The following is a 17,552-nucleotide window of genomic DNA, read 5'->3' as shown; positions in this document are numbered from 1 at the left end:
TGCGGGAATGGGATGGCTCATAGCAGTTCGATTTGGATTGGAGGCATCTCCAGCAGAGCTTCACTGTCACGCAGGAGTAGAATATTATTCACGTGTTGTTTCAACATTCATGTAAAAAAAAATTAAGCATAAAATAGACTGGTAGGTATTTTGTACACCCTTAAGGCCCTGGCTGCCACAGAAAGAGGACCCAGAGTTGACTAAAATTTACAGTCCCATAAAACTGATGAGAACAGTATAAGAAAAATCCAACTCAAGTGGACATATGTTTCGCATAACGGTAACATATGGTATTCCGAATCATCCAAGAGTTAATGATCAAAATTGTATGAAGAAACTTATTTTTTTCTGAAACTTGCCGATGAATGGCCTGAGGAAAAACTATCAACAGTTAAAACTTCTCCAGGAGAGGAAAACAAAGGCCCAATTACTACTCATTTCGAGTGGAACTTGCCACTGACTGAATCATAAGTTGGAACATTCAGAACTGCATTAAAAAGGGCAAGAGTTAGAACATTGCAAATGATATTATAATCTGTACACATGGTAGACTATATATGGAAAATATGAGCTAACCGTTTCCATGAGATGCCATTGTTAGTGGCGATGATATGATCTTCTCAGCAAGGGCTGTAATGTCTTTCGGAGTAACACCATCAACAACCTTGAGAAGGTGCTCAGCAGGTTTCCTGCAAAGTTTTATGCAACAGAAATTAGGCCGTAGATAGATTGGTGTGCACCATATATTAGACTACATCCAAAGATACAAGAATAATAAACGCCATGTTCTGAGTTCATTCTACTCTGTCATAGTATATACTCTCTCCATCCAGTTTTACAAAGTTAAGCTTGACTTGCTATGGTCAACAAAATAAGTTTACACAAGACCTACAATTCCTATATCCTATGAGAGCACAGAAGGCTTTGAAACATAAATTCATGGGGAAGCATGCATATAACATCACAAATTGTTGGCTAAAATTTGCAAGGTTTGAATTTGGAAATAACTGCCCCTTTTAAAATTGGATAGATTAACTGTATACGAACTCCATCAGTTGGTTATGCATGTAAAAAACTTGTCTTAAATAGCAGCACATAAGAAATAAATACCCATACAGAGATCATATAGCAGAAGCAAGTACAATGATGACAACAAGAAAGGTAATGAAGGGGCAGTAGTGGGTGTTCCAAGTTCTAACTCGCGAGCAGTAATTTCAGTAATTACTGCGAATGCCGTAGAATGATAATGAAAGGATTGATCACGTGCAAAAACCTATTCTTTCCAGTTATGTTGTATTATATATTGTCTTTCAGAGAATGAGTCGCCTCCAACATATAAAGGTGATCTATATGGATAAGGAGAGCAACTATTTGTTTAGAAATAGCTTTGCTATTGCTAGCCTCTAACCTTATATTTGTCCTAATTCCACAGACCAGTCAAATGGCATAGTCCATCTAACCCTTCCAGATCTCTAATTCTATAAAATCTAGAGCGCATATTAAACTTATGTATTTCCTCAAGTTAGTAATAATACACTCGTTTGGAGTCAGGGCAGAATAGAGATAAAGGCAACAGGAAAAACTTTAAGGTCCAGAAATACAATAGAATAAATGCCGCACCTTTCACCAAAGGCCAATACTTGGCGTCCCATATCTTCAGATGCTGATACCTGCCAATTTCAATTCTTAGGAGTAGAGCAAACCAGAAATGCAGTAATATATGAAGTATGCATACGTACCTGAGATTCCAGGTTCATCAAGATTGCTGATTTAGCTGTTGCTTTAGCACGATCAAGTTGAGTTTGGTCCACTGAAATTAAAAGTGAAGTTTCAGGAAAACGAAGAAATAACTGCTAAATGATGAGCCAATATGAGTTAATACCTTGTCCAGGAGTGGCAAGAGAAGTGAGCTCTCTGGTCACCAAATCGATAGCCTTTGGAACAAATGCTGCATCCTGGTATTGAAATGGTACACTCATTAGTCATTACAGTACAGATCTAAAAACCAAACTACGAGACTCTGGGGTTTAGCCTGCACTTCTTAAGCTGCCTTGGGAGTAAACAACCCCTTCAAGCTAGGCCTGCTGGGTGGCCTGGCATGTGCGTGTGTTGTGTTTGTGTGTGTTTCTAAGTGAGAGACCTCCAGGTTTTTCTCTTGCGTTCCCTCTTCCCATCCAACAGATATACATCATTTTAAAAAATATCTTTCCACATCAAAGGATACTCAAAAAAGTACTTACGGTAGATGTATGAATTCCAAAAATGCCAGTGTTACTGTGAACATCCTTGAAAGCAGCTATCGATTTAATCTGGTCAAATTCACTTGAGAGATGATCTGCACCAAGCAATACACAAATTCAGGCACAAGCATGATCCTACAAATGATATAAAACAAACCTAAACTCAAATATGTAGACCTTGACTGCCTCCATCAGAGGAATTAAATTTTAACACGTCACACTATGGTAGCAAACTGGCAATATAGTATAAGGAGTATGCAAAAAAAAGAGAATATTTGTGATTTGTGTGCAATTAGATTTGGGATCATACTAAATTTTCAGTGTTTCGACAGGACACTGCACACTAATAGTCATCATGTTTACCATAAAAAATAGTGGACTAAAAGTTGAACTACATATTTTACAATGTTTTTTTCTTGTGAGAACTTCACAAAAGAATATATATTTATGAGCAAAAACTACTTGGGCTCTCAGCTAGTCAAATAATTGAATAGTTGAAAATTGGCATGAAGTTTCCTTCTCCAAATACAACCCAAATGCCTATAGACCAACTTACTTAGACGTGAATGCAAGCCTTTTCCATGTCTCCCCCAGGAAAATGTGCCGCCACCACCAAGAAGGGTCTGTTAAAAAAGTAAACAGATGGACCCTTGCTTAGCTAAACGATTGAAGTGTTATATTGATAAAAAATTGTAAATGTTAATCCCTCAATAGTTGTTGAACCTGTAGAACAGATACTGTTACGAACTCCTTTTCTTTGAGCCACCCACCAGGGACCTCAAATGCCAAAGCAACATCTGTGTTCTGTTTTTCAAAAGAAATCCAAAATAAGAGAGAATCTGATAACAGAAGAGATGACACAAAAGACTTTATAAATGTCTTAAATAAAGCTTACCAATGAATCAGCAGTTCGTCTATATTCACCACCAACATAGGTAGACTTTGGCTTTGATGGTCCAGTTACACTGGGCATGTCAGACAGAAGTGGTACAGCAATAGATACCAATTCATCATGATCAACACCTGTTGCAGCTAGAACAATTCGAGGAGCAGTGTAGTTCTCCTGACATCAATAATCAACTGCATGTTAACAGCAATAAATAGATAAAATACAAGAACTTTGGACATGAGACTCACGGCTAAGAAGTCTTCTAGGACTGCTGTATTCAATCGGCCAACCGAGGATTCAGAGGCAATCAGAGGGTTTGCCAAAGCGCCAGAATAACCAGTAGAATGAAGAGCCTCCAAAAGAAAAGTTTCAGGGTTACTTGAAGCTTCTGCAAGCTCTGCCTTCAGTTTCAATATCTATAAAGAAAAGTAAGTCAGCAACAATAACATGCTAATCTATATCACAGACATGGATAGGCATGACATTACGATGAAATACCTGTTCCTTGACTTCCCAATCAAGAAAGGCAGGATTGCGTACACAATCAATAAGCACCTCAACCATTTCAGGCATGTAAGTCTTCAGGGTTGCATAATTGTAGCTCGTCATCTCGCGGTTAGCAGATGCTTTGACACTGCCACCAACTGCCTCAATTTCACGCACAACACGTAAATGGCTCCTGTTTGTAGTGGTTGTAAAGGCCATCTTCTTCAACAGCTGAGTAACACCTAGTGTTTCAGGTGTTTCATGTACAGAACCACAATTGACATATACTCCAACAGAACAAGATGGTCCCTGTAAAGCAAAAAAGCATTGCTGAGTGCCCACAAAAACATGCATGAAGTAGCTAAATCATAAAAATGAGGATAACATACTGCAGTTGTCTCAGAAGCAATTTTTACACCATTTGAAAGTGTTGTGATTCTTGTCTTAGCAGGCTCCACAAAGTCAGGTAGCGGAGGGGGAATGGTGACCCCTGGAAGTGTAAAATCTGGAGGAGGTAATGCATTTGATCGTGCACCTGTCAGCCAGCTCCAGAAGCCACCTGATGACCTCTGTGCAACACTAGTGCTAGCAGATCTAATCGCAATATTCAACATTTGACCATCCAATCCATGCCGCTGATAAAAGTAGTAACAATAAAAGTTATGATTGGTAGCAAAAGTCATATTGGCCTATATAATATATTCAATTAAAAACCAGCCCAACAATATTTCTATGTAATGAAATTTCATCCCAGGAAGTTATCAGCATCCTCATGTGAAAAGGATTTTCTAAATCCAGTCTTCTGCACTATGAATGATTAGAAACAGAAGATTCAATGGAAGTCTGATGAAAAACAACACAACGTTTCCAGTTAATCAAAATCAAATATCAAAATCGTTTAGATAAGCCCATATCAGGGGAATTATAACATAGGAAGTGAATCATCTAACGAGAGTTACCTAAACTCTTCAAGGCCACACATACAACTATATACATCAATACATCGTTGCATTCAGAGTAATTAACTAAGGGTCAACAAAAATAAGAGTTACAATGCTGCTCTCCATATACAACATTAGCAATTTAACATCATGCTCTCAGAAAGCTTTTAACTCATGGAATTCTGAAATAACAAAATATTTAAGCCAAATCATATTCCAACCGTACACATTTTACGCGTTTTTGCAAACTTCCACAAAGATCAAATGTAAACACACATAAAAAAACAAATCCGTAACAGCCCTCATCGTCACCCGTTTCTGATTCACTTCCGAATGGCGAATGTTGACACGAGTACACTACGAACGAGGCCCAAGAGCGACTCTGCTCCCACCCGCACACGGCACACATCGAATCAAATCCGCACCGCTTGATCAGACCACCAAGCGCGCTCTATTCCAGCACGCATCGCGGAAGCTTAGCTCTCTAGGGGGGACACGGATCGGATCGTCGTGCGGTGGAAGCACGCCACGGAGCCCCATCAGATCTAGCGAATTGGAGCGAGGTAAGGCCACCGGTTTCGGGCGGGAGCGGCTTACCTTGAGGGCCCCGAGGCCGGAGGCGGCGCGGTACATCGTGGCCCGGTGCCCGCGGAGGGGTCGCTCGACGGAGTCGTCGCCGGCGGCGGAGGCGGAGATGGGGAAGGGGAAGGCGAGGGCCCGTCAGACAAGTGGGAGGAGACGATTCGAGGAGGTGTTGCGCATATAGGAGCTCGGGTTTTATGTGGGCCGGGCCGTAAAAGAGGAATAATTCTTTGCGGCACAGGCCCAATTTTTTGTTTAGGCTCATTGGGCCTCTTCTCGTGGGCTCGTTGGCCATCGTCACAAGACTCACGAAGGCATCGACCGCTGCGCCGCGGCCGCCGTGTCGCCGTGATGCGCCGCTGGGCTGGCTCGGCGTCTCCGGCGCCGGCGCTACGGTGAGGGTTCGGGTGCACGCGTGCGACGATGATGCGGCGAACGGCGCCGGTTGCGCCTAGCGCGGTCGAATCCTCCCCGAAACTCAGGCGAGGCGCCCCGATCGAGCAGATGAGTTGCTTGATCAAATGCCGGTTCTGCGCGTTTCGCATTCCCCCTTTCTGATTGTTGCTTTCGTTGTCTAGCTAGTGTTTCTGCGTTTGCAATTGCGTCCGGCGAATCGCTCTGTGCGTGGTGGATGGCTTCCAATTCCACGGCATTGGGTAAGGAGAGAGTGATGTATGGTTTCTGTGCTGGAAATCATCCCCGGTGGTGGGTAATGCAACTGACCACCACCACCACCTGTTTGAGGAAATTCCAGTTTCAGTTCATAAATTGTAGCAGGTATTTCTTCTGTTTTGTCTGAATACATGTCGTGTGCAATGGTGTCATCTGTCAGATGGTCCAAATCTGCTTGTTGAGGTGTGGGTTTTCGACACATTCAGGACAGGTTGCCAAGGACAGCTCTAGATTTCGACCATGTGTTTGGTGTATGCGTAGCGTTGGTGTATGGGGGTTGTTGGTTATTGTGGGCGTTTGTGTAGGGTCTTAACAGTTATTGCTTTGATGTTTGATCAGATCACGCTTATTAGGTGGAGAATCTGTACAGATTAGCCATTTGTGTACTAAGGAGATTGTGTCAATGCTCTCTGCAGGAGTCTGTCTAGGGTGCTTGGGAGACCTGTGAATGATCCGTTCGTTGATCGCTTGCAATCTAGAAATCTACAACACAAGGCACCTGTGGAAAGGTACTAATGTGGGACACGTATTAACTTATGCTTGATCGTAATGCGCCTTATTTGGGGAAGTGGCTGCTAGGTATAGTCGTTGGCCAACCATAGCAATGCATTCTGTACCTTTGGACTTTGGATAGTATAGTACTAGTTTAATGTTTTTTTTGTCCAATGTCAATATTTTTTTCCATTATTGATGGTTGTATGTTAACACAGCTTTCTTGCAGTTGATCCTCTTGCAATATCAGTTTGACATGCATCCCAGTTAGGGGGTTACTGTTTACATACTGGAAATGGGCGGGCCATATAGGCTCTGTTCTTTCACTGGGCGGCCATATAAAAGATTATCTGATTCTTTTGATATCTATTTAATGGTATAAACAGTAAAATTAACTATTATGATACAAAGTTGAAAATCTACTTTAAAATGGTGAGATGACAAACTTTTAGTAGTTGAAAATCTACAAAGTTGAACGTCTACTAGGTATAGAAACTTTTTGTAAAAAATATCATTTTGTATAGTTCGGGAAGCGCGCGTGCAAAGACCGGGAAAAAAACTGTATAAAAAAGAACACAACCATAATATGCTATTCAGTGGTGAGTATTTGGAGCAAAACAGATTAATATGCCTTTTGTTTAAGCCGTTGCTATTGATTCCTTGAACAAATATGTCTATCCCTTCTGTTTTGGATGGAAAAGTTTACATTGCTTGAAGTAACACATTATTCTGAAGCACCATGTGAGACAGCACATCCACTTACTGATAGTATTATTTTGCACCTTCCTGTTTAAGTACAAGCATATCAGATGGGAAAATATGGTTGCACTTCACTTGTAATATATCTTTACTTTCATAATTTCCCACCAGCCTTACATTTTCATGCATTTCCTCATGTAATGTCGCAGAGTGATCAGCTAATGATTGTTGGACCCTTCTTGTCAATTAGGTAAATACTTAAATAACCGTCAAGGCATCAAGGGAAGCATGTGCTGGCGGCTTGTGCTTGATGATGTTTAAAAGTCCTCAGCGCATGGGAGGGGGACCTGTACTGCCTGTGCTTTGAGCATGACCCGCAGCAGGTGCAAGCCACACGGTTTTTATGTATGCTCTTTTATGCAATGAATTTGTTGTGTTTTGTAAACTTGTAACTGTTTCTTGAAAGCTGACCGCAAATTGTAGTTAGCCTCTTGTGTTTGCTATCGCTTTCATGTAGAATGCAGAGGTTCAATTGGTCAGCGTAAAACTGCGACAGGCTAACATTTTTCCCTTGATGATGTCTGTTTGTCATCATATCTTCCTTCCTCCCATTAGGTGGCTATGTGTTTTCAAGGAACGTTGGTAGAATACATATGATCTAACCTTTTACTATGTGCATCGAGATTAAATTGCTCAAAGAAGATAGTATGGCTTAGCTTACCAGCTTCAGAACTTGTATACATGCACAGGTGAACGGTCAGTTCGGAGACAGAGAGTGGTTGAAGTTGTGTGTGTGTGAATGCGACTGCGTCAATTAATGGGATGCAACAGAAGACAGGAATTGATCAAGAGAGTTGCATGTCCGTTCAGGTACTTTACTCCCGCCATTTTCATGATTGATTTGGTACACTCTGGTATAGACTGGTAATGAATAGTAATCCCTCCGTTTCATAATATAAGGTGTTTGACTTTTTTCTTACAATATTTGATTATTTGTCTTATTCAAAGAATTATGGAAATATTATTTATTTTGCGTGTGACTTACTTTATTATAAAAAAACTTTAAGCACGATTTGTCGTTTTTTATATTTGTACTAAATTTTTGAATAAGACGAATGGTCAAACGTTATAAAAAAAAATTAAACATCTTACGTTATGAAACGGATGTAGTAGTAAACAATATACACGTATTTGCTGTGACTTATGATCGTATTTTGTATGCTAAACAACACATTGCAATATAATTATTGTGAGCTTGTGACAGGTCCGTCGGTTGGCCTGAACCACGACTCAAGTGTATGTACGTTACCACAAACACACACAACAGTCCTATTATTCCGAGCAACCCATGCCTCGTGCGGATTGTATATGGTCAATAGTCTAAGCCCTCACAGGACGATATTTATGAAACCCCTGTGAGGTGTTACTACCGTATCATTTCTCTGACAACGAGGCACATGATTAACAATTGGTTTGCCTAATGATGTTGATGAATCTGCCCTGCCAAATGCCAAGAGACGGCCGGGGGCTAATAGAATTTTCTCGCAGGTGAGCAGGATGTCGTGTCGACATTTGGAGGAGGGGTTATCAGGGTCATAATGGCGTTGATTTGGGCATGAGAGGCACAATGCAACACACGGCCGGGGGAGGTGGACTGATCGGAGCAGGCAGGAAGGCAGCAGCTGGACAGATGAGCCGGGATTTCCCCCCTGTCCTGGGAGGGATGTGCAGCTCGTGGAGTAAGGCGTAAGCGAAGGCGACCGCGACGAGCTACAGGAACGAGGAGGTCGCGGCCGGGTGCGGACGAGGGCGAGGCACGCTATTCCAGTCCAGGTACGGTTGAACCTAACCAAAGCTAACCTTATCGCGCGCCGCTGTCAATGTTGCAACCTGGTCAGTCTCTCTGGGCCTGACGCCTCCGGCCGTCGTGGTCGCGCGCGCCCACAGGCAGCGGCAGGCTGGCCGTATCGATCTGATCTAGCTAACCCCACCTCACCTCACCACAGCAGGCCAGCAGCGAGGGGACCTCTCCTCCTCCTCCTCCTCCTCCGACTCCTCCTCCTCCTCCCTGACATGTGGGGCCCGGGGCACCAGCTCCGCTGCTGCTGCTGCTTCTGCTCAGGGCCATGCTTTCCATGACAGGAATGTGGTACACAGTGCCGGGAGAATGGCACCCGGGCCCCACTCTCGGCTGCAGCTGCGCGCGTGTACCGAGTCATCGATTGCGCGCGATTCGCAACAGCCTCGTCGGCTTGTTGGATGTGGCCACCTAAGCTAGCGCTGAGGTGACAACAGGGAGAGCGTGTCGAAACTCTGGTCTCTGGTGACGGTGCGTGCTGTTCAACATACGCTGATTTTAACTAATTTTATAAATGAGATCTAATTCACAAGACGAATTTTTTAAGTCTAATTAATTTATAATTAGCAAATGTTTACTGTAGCAACACATAGGCTAATCATGGATTAATTACGCTCATTAGATTTGTCTTGTGAATTAGTCCAAGATTATAGATGGTTTTATTAATGATCTAGGTTTATTATTTATAATAAACGTCCAAATATCGGATGTAACTAGGGATTAAAAATAAGTCCCTGGAAACAAACACCTGAGCCTATGTGATTAAGCTCCTGTCTACATCATCCACCTTGGATCAATCGTCCTCGAGCAGCAGAGGTACGACATTCTTCTATGGCTGCCCGCAGGTTCTGTCTGGTTCATTGGCAGAAAGCATTTTATTACTGCAATTTACAGTGTGTTAGTTTAAATTAACCTGAGCATGGATTAGATGCCGGCCGGCATTCTTGCTGACACAAGGGGCTAATTGCCTTTGATGTATGACAGTATGAGAGCCAATGGCTAGGGTTCTGCTTGCGGGAGAAGGTTGCTCCCTCCCCTGGGCAGGCATGCGAGGCAACACGAGCATATAAAAATTCATGTACGTGCTCTCTAGCCTTAGCTTGTCTACATGTACCCTTGTTGGGGTCCATCAAGTGTTGTACTGCTCTATCTGCCTTGGGTGGGAAGCAAGCGCTGGGATTCACCCCTCTCTCTATCTGCGGCAGTCTCCAACATCACAGACTCTCATGCCGAAAAGGATCATCATTCGGGCACAAGGCCTCCTCCATATGCCCATGTGAGAACTCTTATCACCCTGCTCCGTATATCTTCTTTCTACTGCAATTTGCAAACCCCATTATTGTGCATTGGAAAGAAATATCCTTTTCCATCATTCCGCGAAAGCGGATGTGAAAGAAGAAGTATTTTTCTTAGCTGCCAAATACTGACATGATTATTTTTGTTCACGTCGTAATTAATTAAGTATTTTCGTCGTCGGGTACTGGCAATCTAGATTTAAAGATTTTCTTGTTGAGTACCATGAATTCTTTTGTTTGTTATACAGCTTGAAGCGCATGGCAATGCAACCTCGAGTCTACTAGCACCTAGCCCGCCCTCCACTCGTTGGAGCTTTATGCTGCGTGTGAGTGAGTGCAGTGCAGTGTGTGGAATCTGCAGTAACAGCTGTGATGTGGTGAGGCAGCAGTTCTTCTTGCCTTTTGCTTTTTAGTTGTACTAGCTAAGCTCGCCAGTCTCCTCTTAAGTACTCTAAATAGATTAATACACATGCATCAGCTAGCTAGCGGCGCTAAACGTCGTCTAACCCAAACCTGCTTGGTGAGGCATCATCTTACAGGCAGTTTAATTTAGCATATAGATGAAAGGGGTTTGTGTGTCTTGTGCTGTGCTTAAATTAACGATAGAGAGAGAAACAGGGAAGCGATGGAGAGACGGAGAGGCTAAGGAGGGGGGCCCTTTAACTTTTCCTCAAGAGGTGTGGCTTCAGTTAAAGTAGGCAGGAATTCTGCCCTCCCTCTCTCTCTTGTATTAAACTGGTGAAAGCAGCAGGCTGCCTGCCTCGATTTTTTTTATATGTACACCTCTTCCACACTCCTTGCTCTCTCGTTTGCTCTTCTACTGCTGCTCCTCTAGTACTTGCCCTCTTTGGTTTGCCTCCTCTTGTTCCTTCCTTCCGCTGTTCGATTTCGATGATCTCTTCTCCTTGAATTGTGTGTATTAAATCTATGTTTGTTTGATCCCTTGCAGCTCTATACCTAGCCGGCAAGAATAAGGTCTACACATGCATGTTCATGGTAGTTGGCGGACGCATATGAATCAGGCATGAATAGGGGGCATATCAGCAGCTCGGAGCTCATCGACGCGAAGCTCGAGGAACGCCGGATCTCCACGGCCAAACACTGCCCTAGCTGCGGCAACAAGCTCGACTGCAAACCGGTATGTCTCTATATCTGAAGTGATCAACTTCGTTTTGTCTAGCTTTTTATCTACTTCTATGGTTTCAGTAGTTGCACGCACTACTTGCACCTCAGTAGCACTAGCCCTGAGGGTTCTTGCTGCCTGGTGCAACTTTGTTCTTACGGAATTAATTGGTGTAACTGCAAGAAGGATTGGGTGGGCCTGCCGGCAGGCGTCAAGTTCGATCCGACGGACCAGGAGCTGATCGAGCACCTCGAGGCCAAAGTGAGGGAAGAAGGCTCAAGATCTCACCCTCTCATCGATGAGTTCATACCCACAATAGAAGGGGAGGACGGCATATGCTACACCCACCCTGAGAAACTTCCAGGTGAGAGTGAGCGAGCTAAGCTAGCTATAAACAGCTAGCTAGCTCAAACATTGCACCCATATAGTTCTGATACAGATATATTCCTTGCCTTTTACAAACTTTATCGATTTGTGCTTTCCATGGAGTGAGTGATATATATTGTATGTTGGGATTGTTTCGCCATGAATTATGAGTCGTGGTTTTGGATTTGGGATATGGCATATATTCCCTTGTTGTTCTTGATGTGCTCTTCCCTCTATTCTTATTAGTGTTCTCTACATGTGCTCTTGGGTATATGCAAAGAGAATTATTGTTTATGGAAAGTTGTGCCTAGTCTCATCTTCCCACTCTCTCCTCTGTCATGATGGTAAGATGCTTCTGAAGTTTCCAAATAGGTTTCTTTCCTCTCTTTCTGTTCTCTTTGTCAGATGTTGGTTGCATCTGTCAAGAAACATAGGCCACCCACTGCACACCATACTTGGATCTCACAAAACTCTTACCTTGATTCTGTTAATTATTCTGTGCCTTGTGCTGATCGAGCAGGTGTGACAAGGGACGGCCTGAGCAAGCACTTCTTCCACCGGCCGTCGAAAGCGTACACGACGGGCACGAGGAAGCGGCGGAAGATCCAGACGGAGTGCGACGTGCAAAAGGGCGAGACGAGATGGCACAAGACCGGCAAGACCCGGCCGGTGATGGTGAACGGCCGGCAGAAGGGGTGCAAGAAGATACTTGTGCTCTACACCAACTTCGGCAAGCACCGCAAGCCGGAGAAGACCAACTGGGTGATGCACCAGTACCACCTGGGCGACCTCGAGGAGGAGAAGGAGGGGGAGCTGGTCGTCTGCAAGATCTTCTACCAGACGCAGCCGAGGCAGTGCAGCTGGTCCTCCGACCGGGGCGGCGCCGCCTCCGCCGCCACGACGGCGCAGGCGGAGCAGCGGAGGAGGGACAGCGGGAGCGGCAGCTGCTCGTCGAGAGACCACGAGGTGTCGGCGACGTCCTACCCGGCCGGGTACGCCGTCGCCGCGGCCGTCGAGATGCAGCATTTGAAGCATGCCGCGGACCATTTCAGCTTCGCGCCCTTCAGAAAGAGCTTTGAGGAGGTAATTAATAACCACTTACTGCATGCCGTTATTCTGCATATATAGCTCCTAATCAGTTTTCCAAGTAATGCTGGTTAGGTTACGCATCTTAATCAGTTTTGCAAGTAAACTGATGGTTAGGTTCGGTGGCCTTTTCTGCATGCATCTTAATCAGTGCGCACGTCATGCAGATCATGCAGATTAACCATGGTCCATATTCCCATGCACGCATGCGTGGATATACACTCACTCGATCGCATATGGATGTATACTCACTTTCTGTTATTTTAGGTGCATACTGATATGCATATACTTTCAGTTCGATTAGATGAGCTTCCTTTAATTTCTTGTGCGTATGGATGAGCAGTTTGGGGTAGCTGACCAAATGTGTGTAGGATGCGCCAATTTAAAGCAAAAGATGAGCTACACATCACACAGCATGGACCCTTTTAATTAGTTCGAGCCTCACATCATTTTACTCAGATTGCAAGCAACCCTAAAACCATCCACGGTCCACCCACCGTGAAAGCAAAAACTACTAATATTTTTTTTTCTGAATAATTGGTCCGTCTCATTCTTTCCAACCGAAAAAATGTGTATATTTCAAGAAAGTTCAAGTAATGTGTAGTATACTGTAACAGCCTACAACTGAAAGGGAGTGATAAGACAAATATAATATAGACATTCTGCGTCTATGGCATGGAATTTTTCATTTGCATGGTTATTAAGTACTTTATTTTCTAATTCCTATTGTTTCATGCTTTTTTATTAATTATATACAAGAAATTAAGAATGTATTTGTTTACATCAAACAGGTTGGTGTAAGTGCTGATCAGGTACCCTCGAATCAACTTGGGAGGTCAGAGCAGCAGCATGCTGGCCAGGAACAACAGCCGCACCGGCCGTTGCTTGCAACAACGACGGCGGTGCCTGCCACGGCTTTCCTGATCAGCCGGCCGACGAACCCTGCAGTATCATCTATAGTGCCACCGGCAATGCAGCATGCATCTGTCGTTCTTGATCATGATCAGTTCCACGTGCCAGCAATCCTTCTCCACCATGACAAATTTCAGGTGTTATTTCAACTTTATTCTACACGTTCCCCTGAAATAAAACATTTCCATTATCTACAAATGTTCCCTGAAATATATTTCTCTTGTTCTAGCTATAGCTGGGTTAAATTAGGCACGGTACAGCGCTGGAAAAAAAACACTGGGAATACATACATATATGCATGCATGTATGAAGAATATTCGTTACACATCCAGAATGTTAAATTTAAAGGAGTAACCCATCTTCAATAAAAACAATTTTAGCTTTAAAAGGAGCAATGGTCGTGATCACGTGAGTACTAGCTTGGCACATTTCATACACTTCTCGTCGAGATAAACTTAGAACGGCTTGGTAAAGCCCACATTTTTCTTCTTCAAGCAGCTACGTGTTATTATACTATCCTACAACCCTTTTGAGTTCTCGAAAAATAGATTAAAAACCATTGTCAGCTTTAATTTTCAATTAAAAATTCAAAGATTTATGATATAGCAAACTAACATATTGGGCAATAAATTTATGCAAACAGGTCTGATATATAAAACATTGCATTCAATCTAGTTATGGTACTTTATAATGTGTATTTGTACACATATATAGGCTATATTCTTTTTATATATACCAAGTTGCATAGATTAAATTAAGCTGTACGAAAGTGTATTTTCTAGACTAAAAATATTGAGCCTAGACAATTATGGAAGGATTCTTCGTTTGCCCATATATATTTATAATCTGTAAATCTGCTTGGTATTTCCATCGCGTTCCTATATGTATTACTTTAAGTAATTAAAATCTGTAACTTAAGACTTTAATAATGCTAATGCATCATCTCAGCTCATTTTTCATCTCCTTGTGGTGATTTACGTACTTATGTCTATTGTAGCTCCTTTACTTTGTTTTTTTGTTATGCTCTTTACTAAAAGAATGCTTTAGCACTGTTCTATCCCAACATAATTAACAACGAACATGCAATGCAACTGCAGCAGCAGCAAAAGCTCGACCGCAGGTCTGCCGGCTTGGAGGAACTGATAATGGGCTGCACGTCTTCGAGCACAAAAGGAGTAAGTTTTCTTGCCTTCCTATTCGATTGCCTCCTCAGCATGGATCCAAGCCGATAATTTACCGTCTGCTCCACGCATGCAGTAAAGCATTGCGGCACAACTAAATGTAATGAATTAGTAATATGCAATGTGTGCATGTATATACGAATCATGTGAGACGTATGCATGTGTCCCTTCTAAACAGCTTTAACTAATATCACCATTAGTCCCGGCCAAATAGGATTATATATATAATTGCGGTTATACTGATTTACACATACAATATACGAGTGGGAAAGCTGCAAGCTAGCTATGTGTTATAGGCGAGAGGTTTACAAAAGAAAGACTGCTCCAGGGGGGTCCTGAGGAAACTTCAGTGTGGGGCCTCGTAGTTTCTTTGTCGTCCTAGCCAGCACTTTGAAACAGGCCCTTCACCTTGACAGCTTTTTCCTCTCGTTTGTTTCCCTATTTTTAAATTCGCCATTTTAGGTGTGCTTTTACAGCAAGCATGCATGCCGACGAGAGAGAGAGAGAGAAATCTTCAGTACTCCTAGTGAGATAGAACAAAACATCATGAATATATGCAAACAAGGACCACCCTTTGCTTTGCTTTTGAGTGCCAAAGGAGAGAGCCAAAGACCAGCGTAAAAACAAGACCACACTTTCCTTGCTTTCATGACCGTATAGGTGAAAACGAAAGCTTTCTCTACATGTCAGCAGCCTCTCCTCCTCCTCGCTTTTCAGACTGTATGGCCTAGAAGTATGGTTAGTTTACTGTTATCTCTTGTGGAAAGAGAAAAAGAAACGGAGGAAATATCATTCGTTCGTCCTAGCTTGCTCTCCTCTTGCTGTTTTGTCTCTTTTCCACGAAATGAATTCACACCGACACCGTGCATGGGGGTAAGAGAATCTACCGTGAAATTTGTTTTCAAAATTGTTGTGTCATATTTTAGAAGAAGATCTTGACATTTACAAGATATATATATATATATATATATATATATATATATATATATATATATCCGTGCAGGTAATGTAGAACAGAAGTGTGTACTTAAATTAATTTGTTGAAATTCTCTTTGATTAGATGGGCTAGCTAGCACAGTAATATATATGATATGTATATTGCATGGCTATTCAATGAGGTCGATCCTTGACATGTTACTTTTGTTAATAATGTGGTGCAATGTGTTATATTGGAGCGTTCTGACCTACCATGCATATAATTAAGTGCCAGAAGAGTTATATTTTACTCACTACTTTTTGTCCCGGCCCCTTAGTTTTCACATTGAACTATATGATCAGTAAATTGTCGCAACTCATATTACTACCGTGTCTTTTATCTCTCACTAGTTATCCTTGGGTAAATTAATTAATCATATTTAAGTGAATATTTCCAGTATCATCTGGAATGTAAATAAGATACTGCTGGAACAGTTGAAAATTGTATAAGCAAAAAAAATTGAATTTTTAACCTTAAATTTGGTGTTGATTTTGGGTTTTCTCACCGAAATTTATTTTTCACTCTTAGCTTTAGATCGCTATATGTATATAAAAATTTTATTTATAAATTATTTTTTGTTTACAAATATACCGCCAAAAAATCACCCCTATATATTCTTTCCTTACTGACATTTGAATTGCTTTTTTCAAGAGACTGTATCTTTCCCACTTATTCAACTGTTGCACTTCACTGGGCTATTCTTTTTTGACCCCCTTTTTCCTATTCTATTGCAGGAAGCTTCAATTCCTCACTCCCAAGAGACAGAATGGCCTTACCCGTCATACTGGCCTCCTGACAACCAGGATCATCATGGATAGTAGCAACAAGGCTGGTAAATAGTGAAGATCAATACACCAAAAAAAACTAACCACATTCTCTTTCGCTTGTGTGGTCTCTGTCTTCTTGAATATACAACATTGCTTTCTTGGAGAATGTATGTGTACTACGGTTGGGAGAAGAAAAAGATTAAAGAGATCTGTATAGATCTGCTTCAATGAAAAAAGGGGGATCAAATTAACTGTGCAAGGACACTCCAGCATAGAAGAGACAAAGTTGCTTAAAGAAAAGAGAGGTCACAGAAAAAGATTGGGGGCAAAGGTATTGTTGTGCTTACATCAGAATGAAGGCTAGACATGCATGGCTAGATGCAGTCAATATTAATGCACCTTAATCAAAGCATAATTATAATCACATTTTGGTTTTATCACAGCTTTTGATGTGCATTAGATATTTTTCAACTGTAAAAAGTAGTATTGTTTGCATGTACATTAACAACTCTACCTGCCCCTCCTCTCTCTAGATGGTGTGTGTTTTTAACCTTGCTTACCCAGCTACCCTTGTGCTTCAAATGCATCCGGGGGACTAAACTCAATAAGTTTTTTTATTTTTTATTTTTACTTTCTAGAGGCGCAAAATTTGTTTAGCTTTGGGTACTGCTGCTACTTATACTTTGTAACGTGTTGAATTCATCTATCAAGTTGCTCTCAAGGAATAAATTGGCCTTGACATGCATGGTTTTTGTGGTCTATATATAATATAGCTAACTAGTTTACTGTTTGTTTTATTAATTTAAGAATATAGAGTGGACTTAGCATATGCTTGCATGCATGCTAGCTGATGAACATATAAGTACGTAAAAATCCTATGTTTATACAATAAATGATCACCTCTTACTGGGTAAACCCTTTAAAACCCTCAAGGGGATATCCCTTGTTTCTTCTAGGTTATCTAATTAATGGTTATAGAAAAACATA

General features: G+C 42.1%; 2 protein-coding genes across 8 annotated transcripts; one reads left to right on the top strand and one right to left on the bottom strand.

The window, feature by feature from the left end:
• Positions 1-5,292, bottom strand: LOC102699818 (mitochondrial-processing peptidase subunit alpha-like). Its single transcript, XM_006643799.2, has 13 exons — positions 5,154-5,292; positions 4,005-4,250; positions 3,628-3,924; positions 3,378-3,545; positions 3,136-3,303; positions 2,964-3,044; positions 2,797-2,863; positions 2,241-2,335; positions 1,883-1,955; positions 1,740-1,810; positions 1,621-1,670; positions 577-689; positions 1-487 (listed from the first exon to the last, which is right to left on the bottom strand). Exons 1-13 carry the CDS (start codon positions 5,187-5,189, stop codon positions 435-437), a joined length of 1,518 nt encoding a protein of 505 aa, XP_006643862.1. The 5' UTR covers positions 5,190-5,292; the 3' UTR covers positions 1-434.
• A 313-nt stretch (positions 5,293-5,605) lies between these two features.
• On the top strand, positions 5,606-17,002 carry LOC102699541 (NAC domain-containing protein 75). Of its 7 annotated transcripts, none has more exons than XM_040528352.1 (11): positions 5,606-5,915; positions 6,227-6,319; positions 7,252-7,384; positions 7,751-7,871; positions 8,550-8,834; positions 11,104-11,292; positions 11,461-11,641; positions 12,164-12,726; positions 13,521-13,778; positions 14,739-14,816; positions 16,533-17,002. In XM_040528352.1, exons 6-11 carry the CDS (start codon positions 11,179-11,181, stop codon positions 16,614-16,616), a joined length of 1,278 nt encoding a protein of 425 aa, XP_040384286.1. In that variant the 5' UTR covers positions 5,606-5,915; positions 6,227-6,319; positions 7,252-7,384; positions 7,751-7,871; positions 8,550-8,834; positions 11,104-11,178; the 3' UTR covers positions 16,617-17,002. The 7 variants fall into 7 exon arrangements, with proteins under 7 accessions (XP_040384286.1, XP_040384290.1, XP_040384301.1 ...); XM_040528356.1 differs by lacking the exons at positions 5,606-5,915; positions 6,227-6,319; positions 7,252-7,384; positions 7,751-7,871; positions 8,550-8,834 and adding exons at positions 9,259-9,330; positions 9,577-9,675; positions 9,844-9,937; positions 10,065-10,135; positions 10,403-10,531; XM_040528367.1 differs by lacking the exons at positions 5,606-5,915; positions 6,227-6,319; positions 7,252-7,384; positions 7,751-7,871; positions 8,550-8,834 and adding exons at positions 9,844-9,937; positions 10,065-10,135; positions 10,403-10,531 and having other exon boundaries at positions 14,742-14,816.
• Positions 17,003-17,552: the final 550 nt, after the last annotated feature.

This window comes from Oryza brachyantha, chromosome 1, assembly GCF_000231095.2.
Source record: "Oryza brachyantha chromosome 1, ObraRS2, whole genome shotgun sequence".
In the NCBI taxonomy this organism is placed as follows: domain Eukaryota; kingdom Viridiplantae; phylum Streptophyta; class Magnoliopsida; order Poales; family Poaceae; genus Oryza; species Oryza brachyantha.
This window is presented reverse-complemented; position numbering and strand designations above follow the sequence as displayed.

Excerpts from the sequence above, each read along its gene's own strand:
- LOC102699541 (XM_040528352.1), top strand. The coding sequence starts at position 11,179 with ATGAATAGGGGGCATATCAGCAGCTCGGAGCTCATCGACGCGAAGCTC. Across the intron at positions 11,642-12,163 it reads CCACCCTGAGAAACTTCCAG|GTGTGACAAGGGACGGCCTG; the intron begins GTGAGAGTGAGC and ends CTGATCGAGCAG. Across the intron at positions 14,817-16,532 it reads CGTCTTCGAGCACAAAAGGA|GAAGCTTCAATTCCTCACTC; the intron begins GTAAGTTTTCTT and ends ATTCTATTGCAG.
- LOC102699818 (XM_006643799.2), bottom strand. The coding sequence starts at position 5,189 with ATGTACCGCGCCGCCTCCGGCCTCGGGGCCCTCAAG. Across the intron at positions 3,546-3,627 it reads ATTGGGAAGTCAAGGAACAG|ATATTGAAACTGAAGGCAGA; the intron begins GTATTTCATCGT and ends TTTTCTTTATAG. Across the intron at positions 2,336-2,796 it reads AGGCTTGCATTCACGTCTAA|ATCATCTCTCAAGTGAATTT; the intron begins GTAAGTTGGTCT and ends TGCTTGGTGCAG.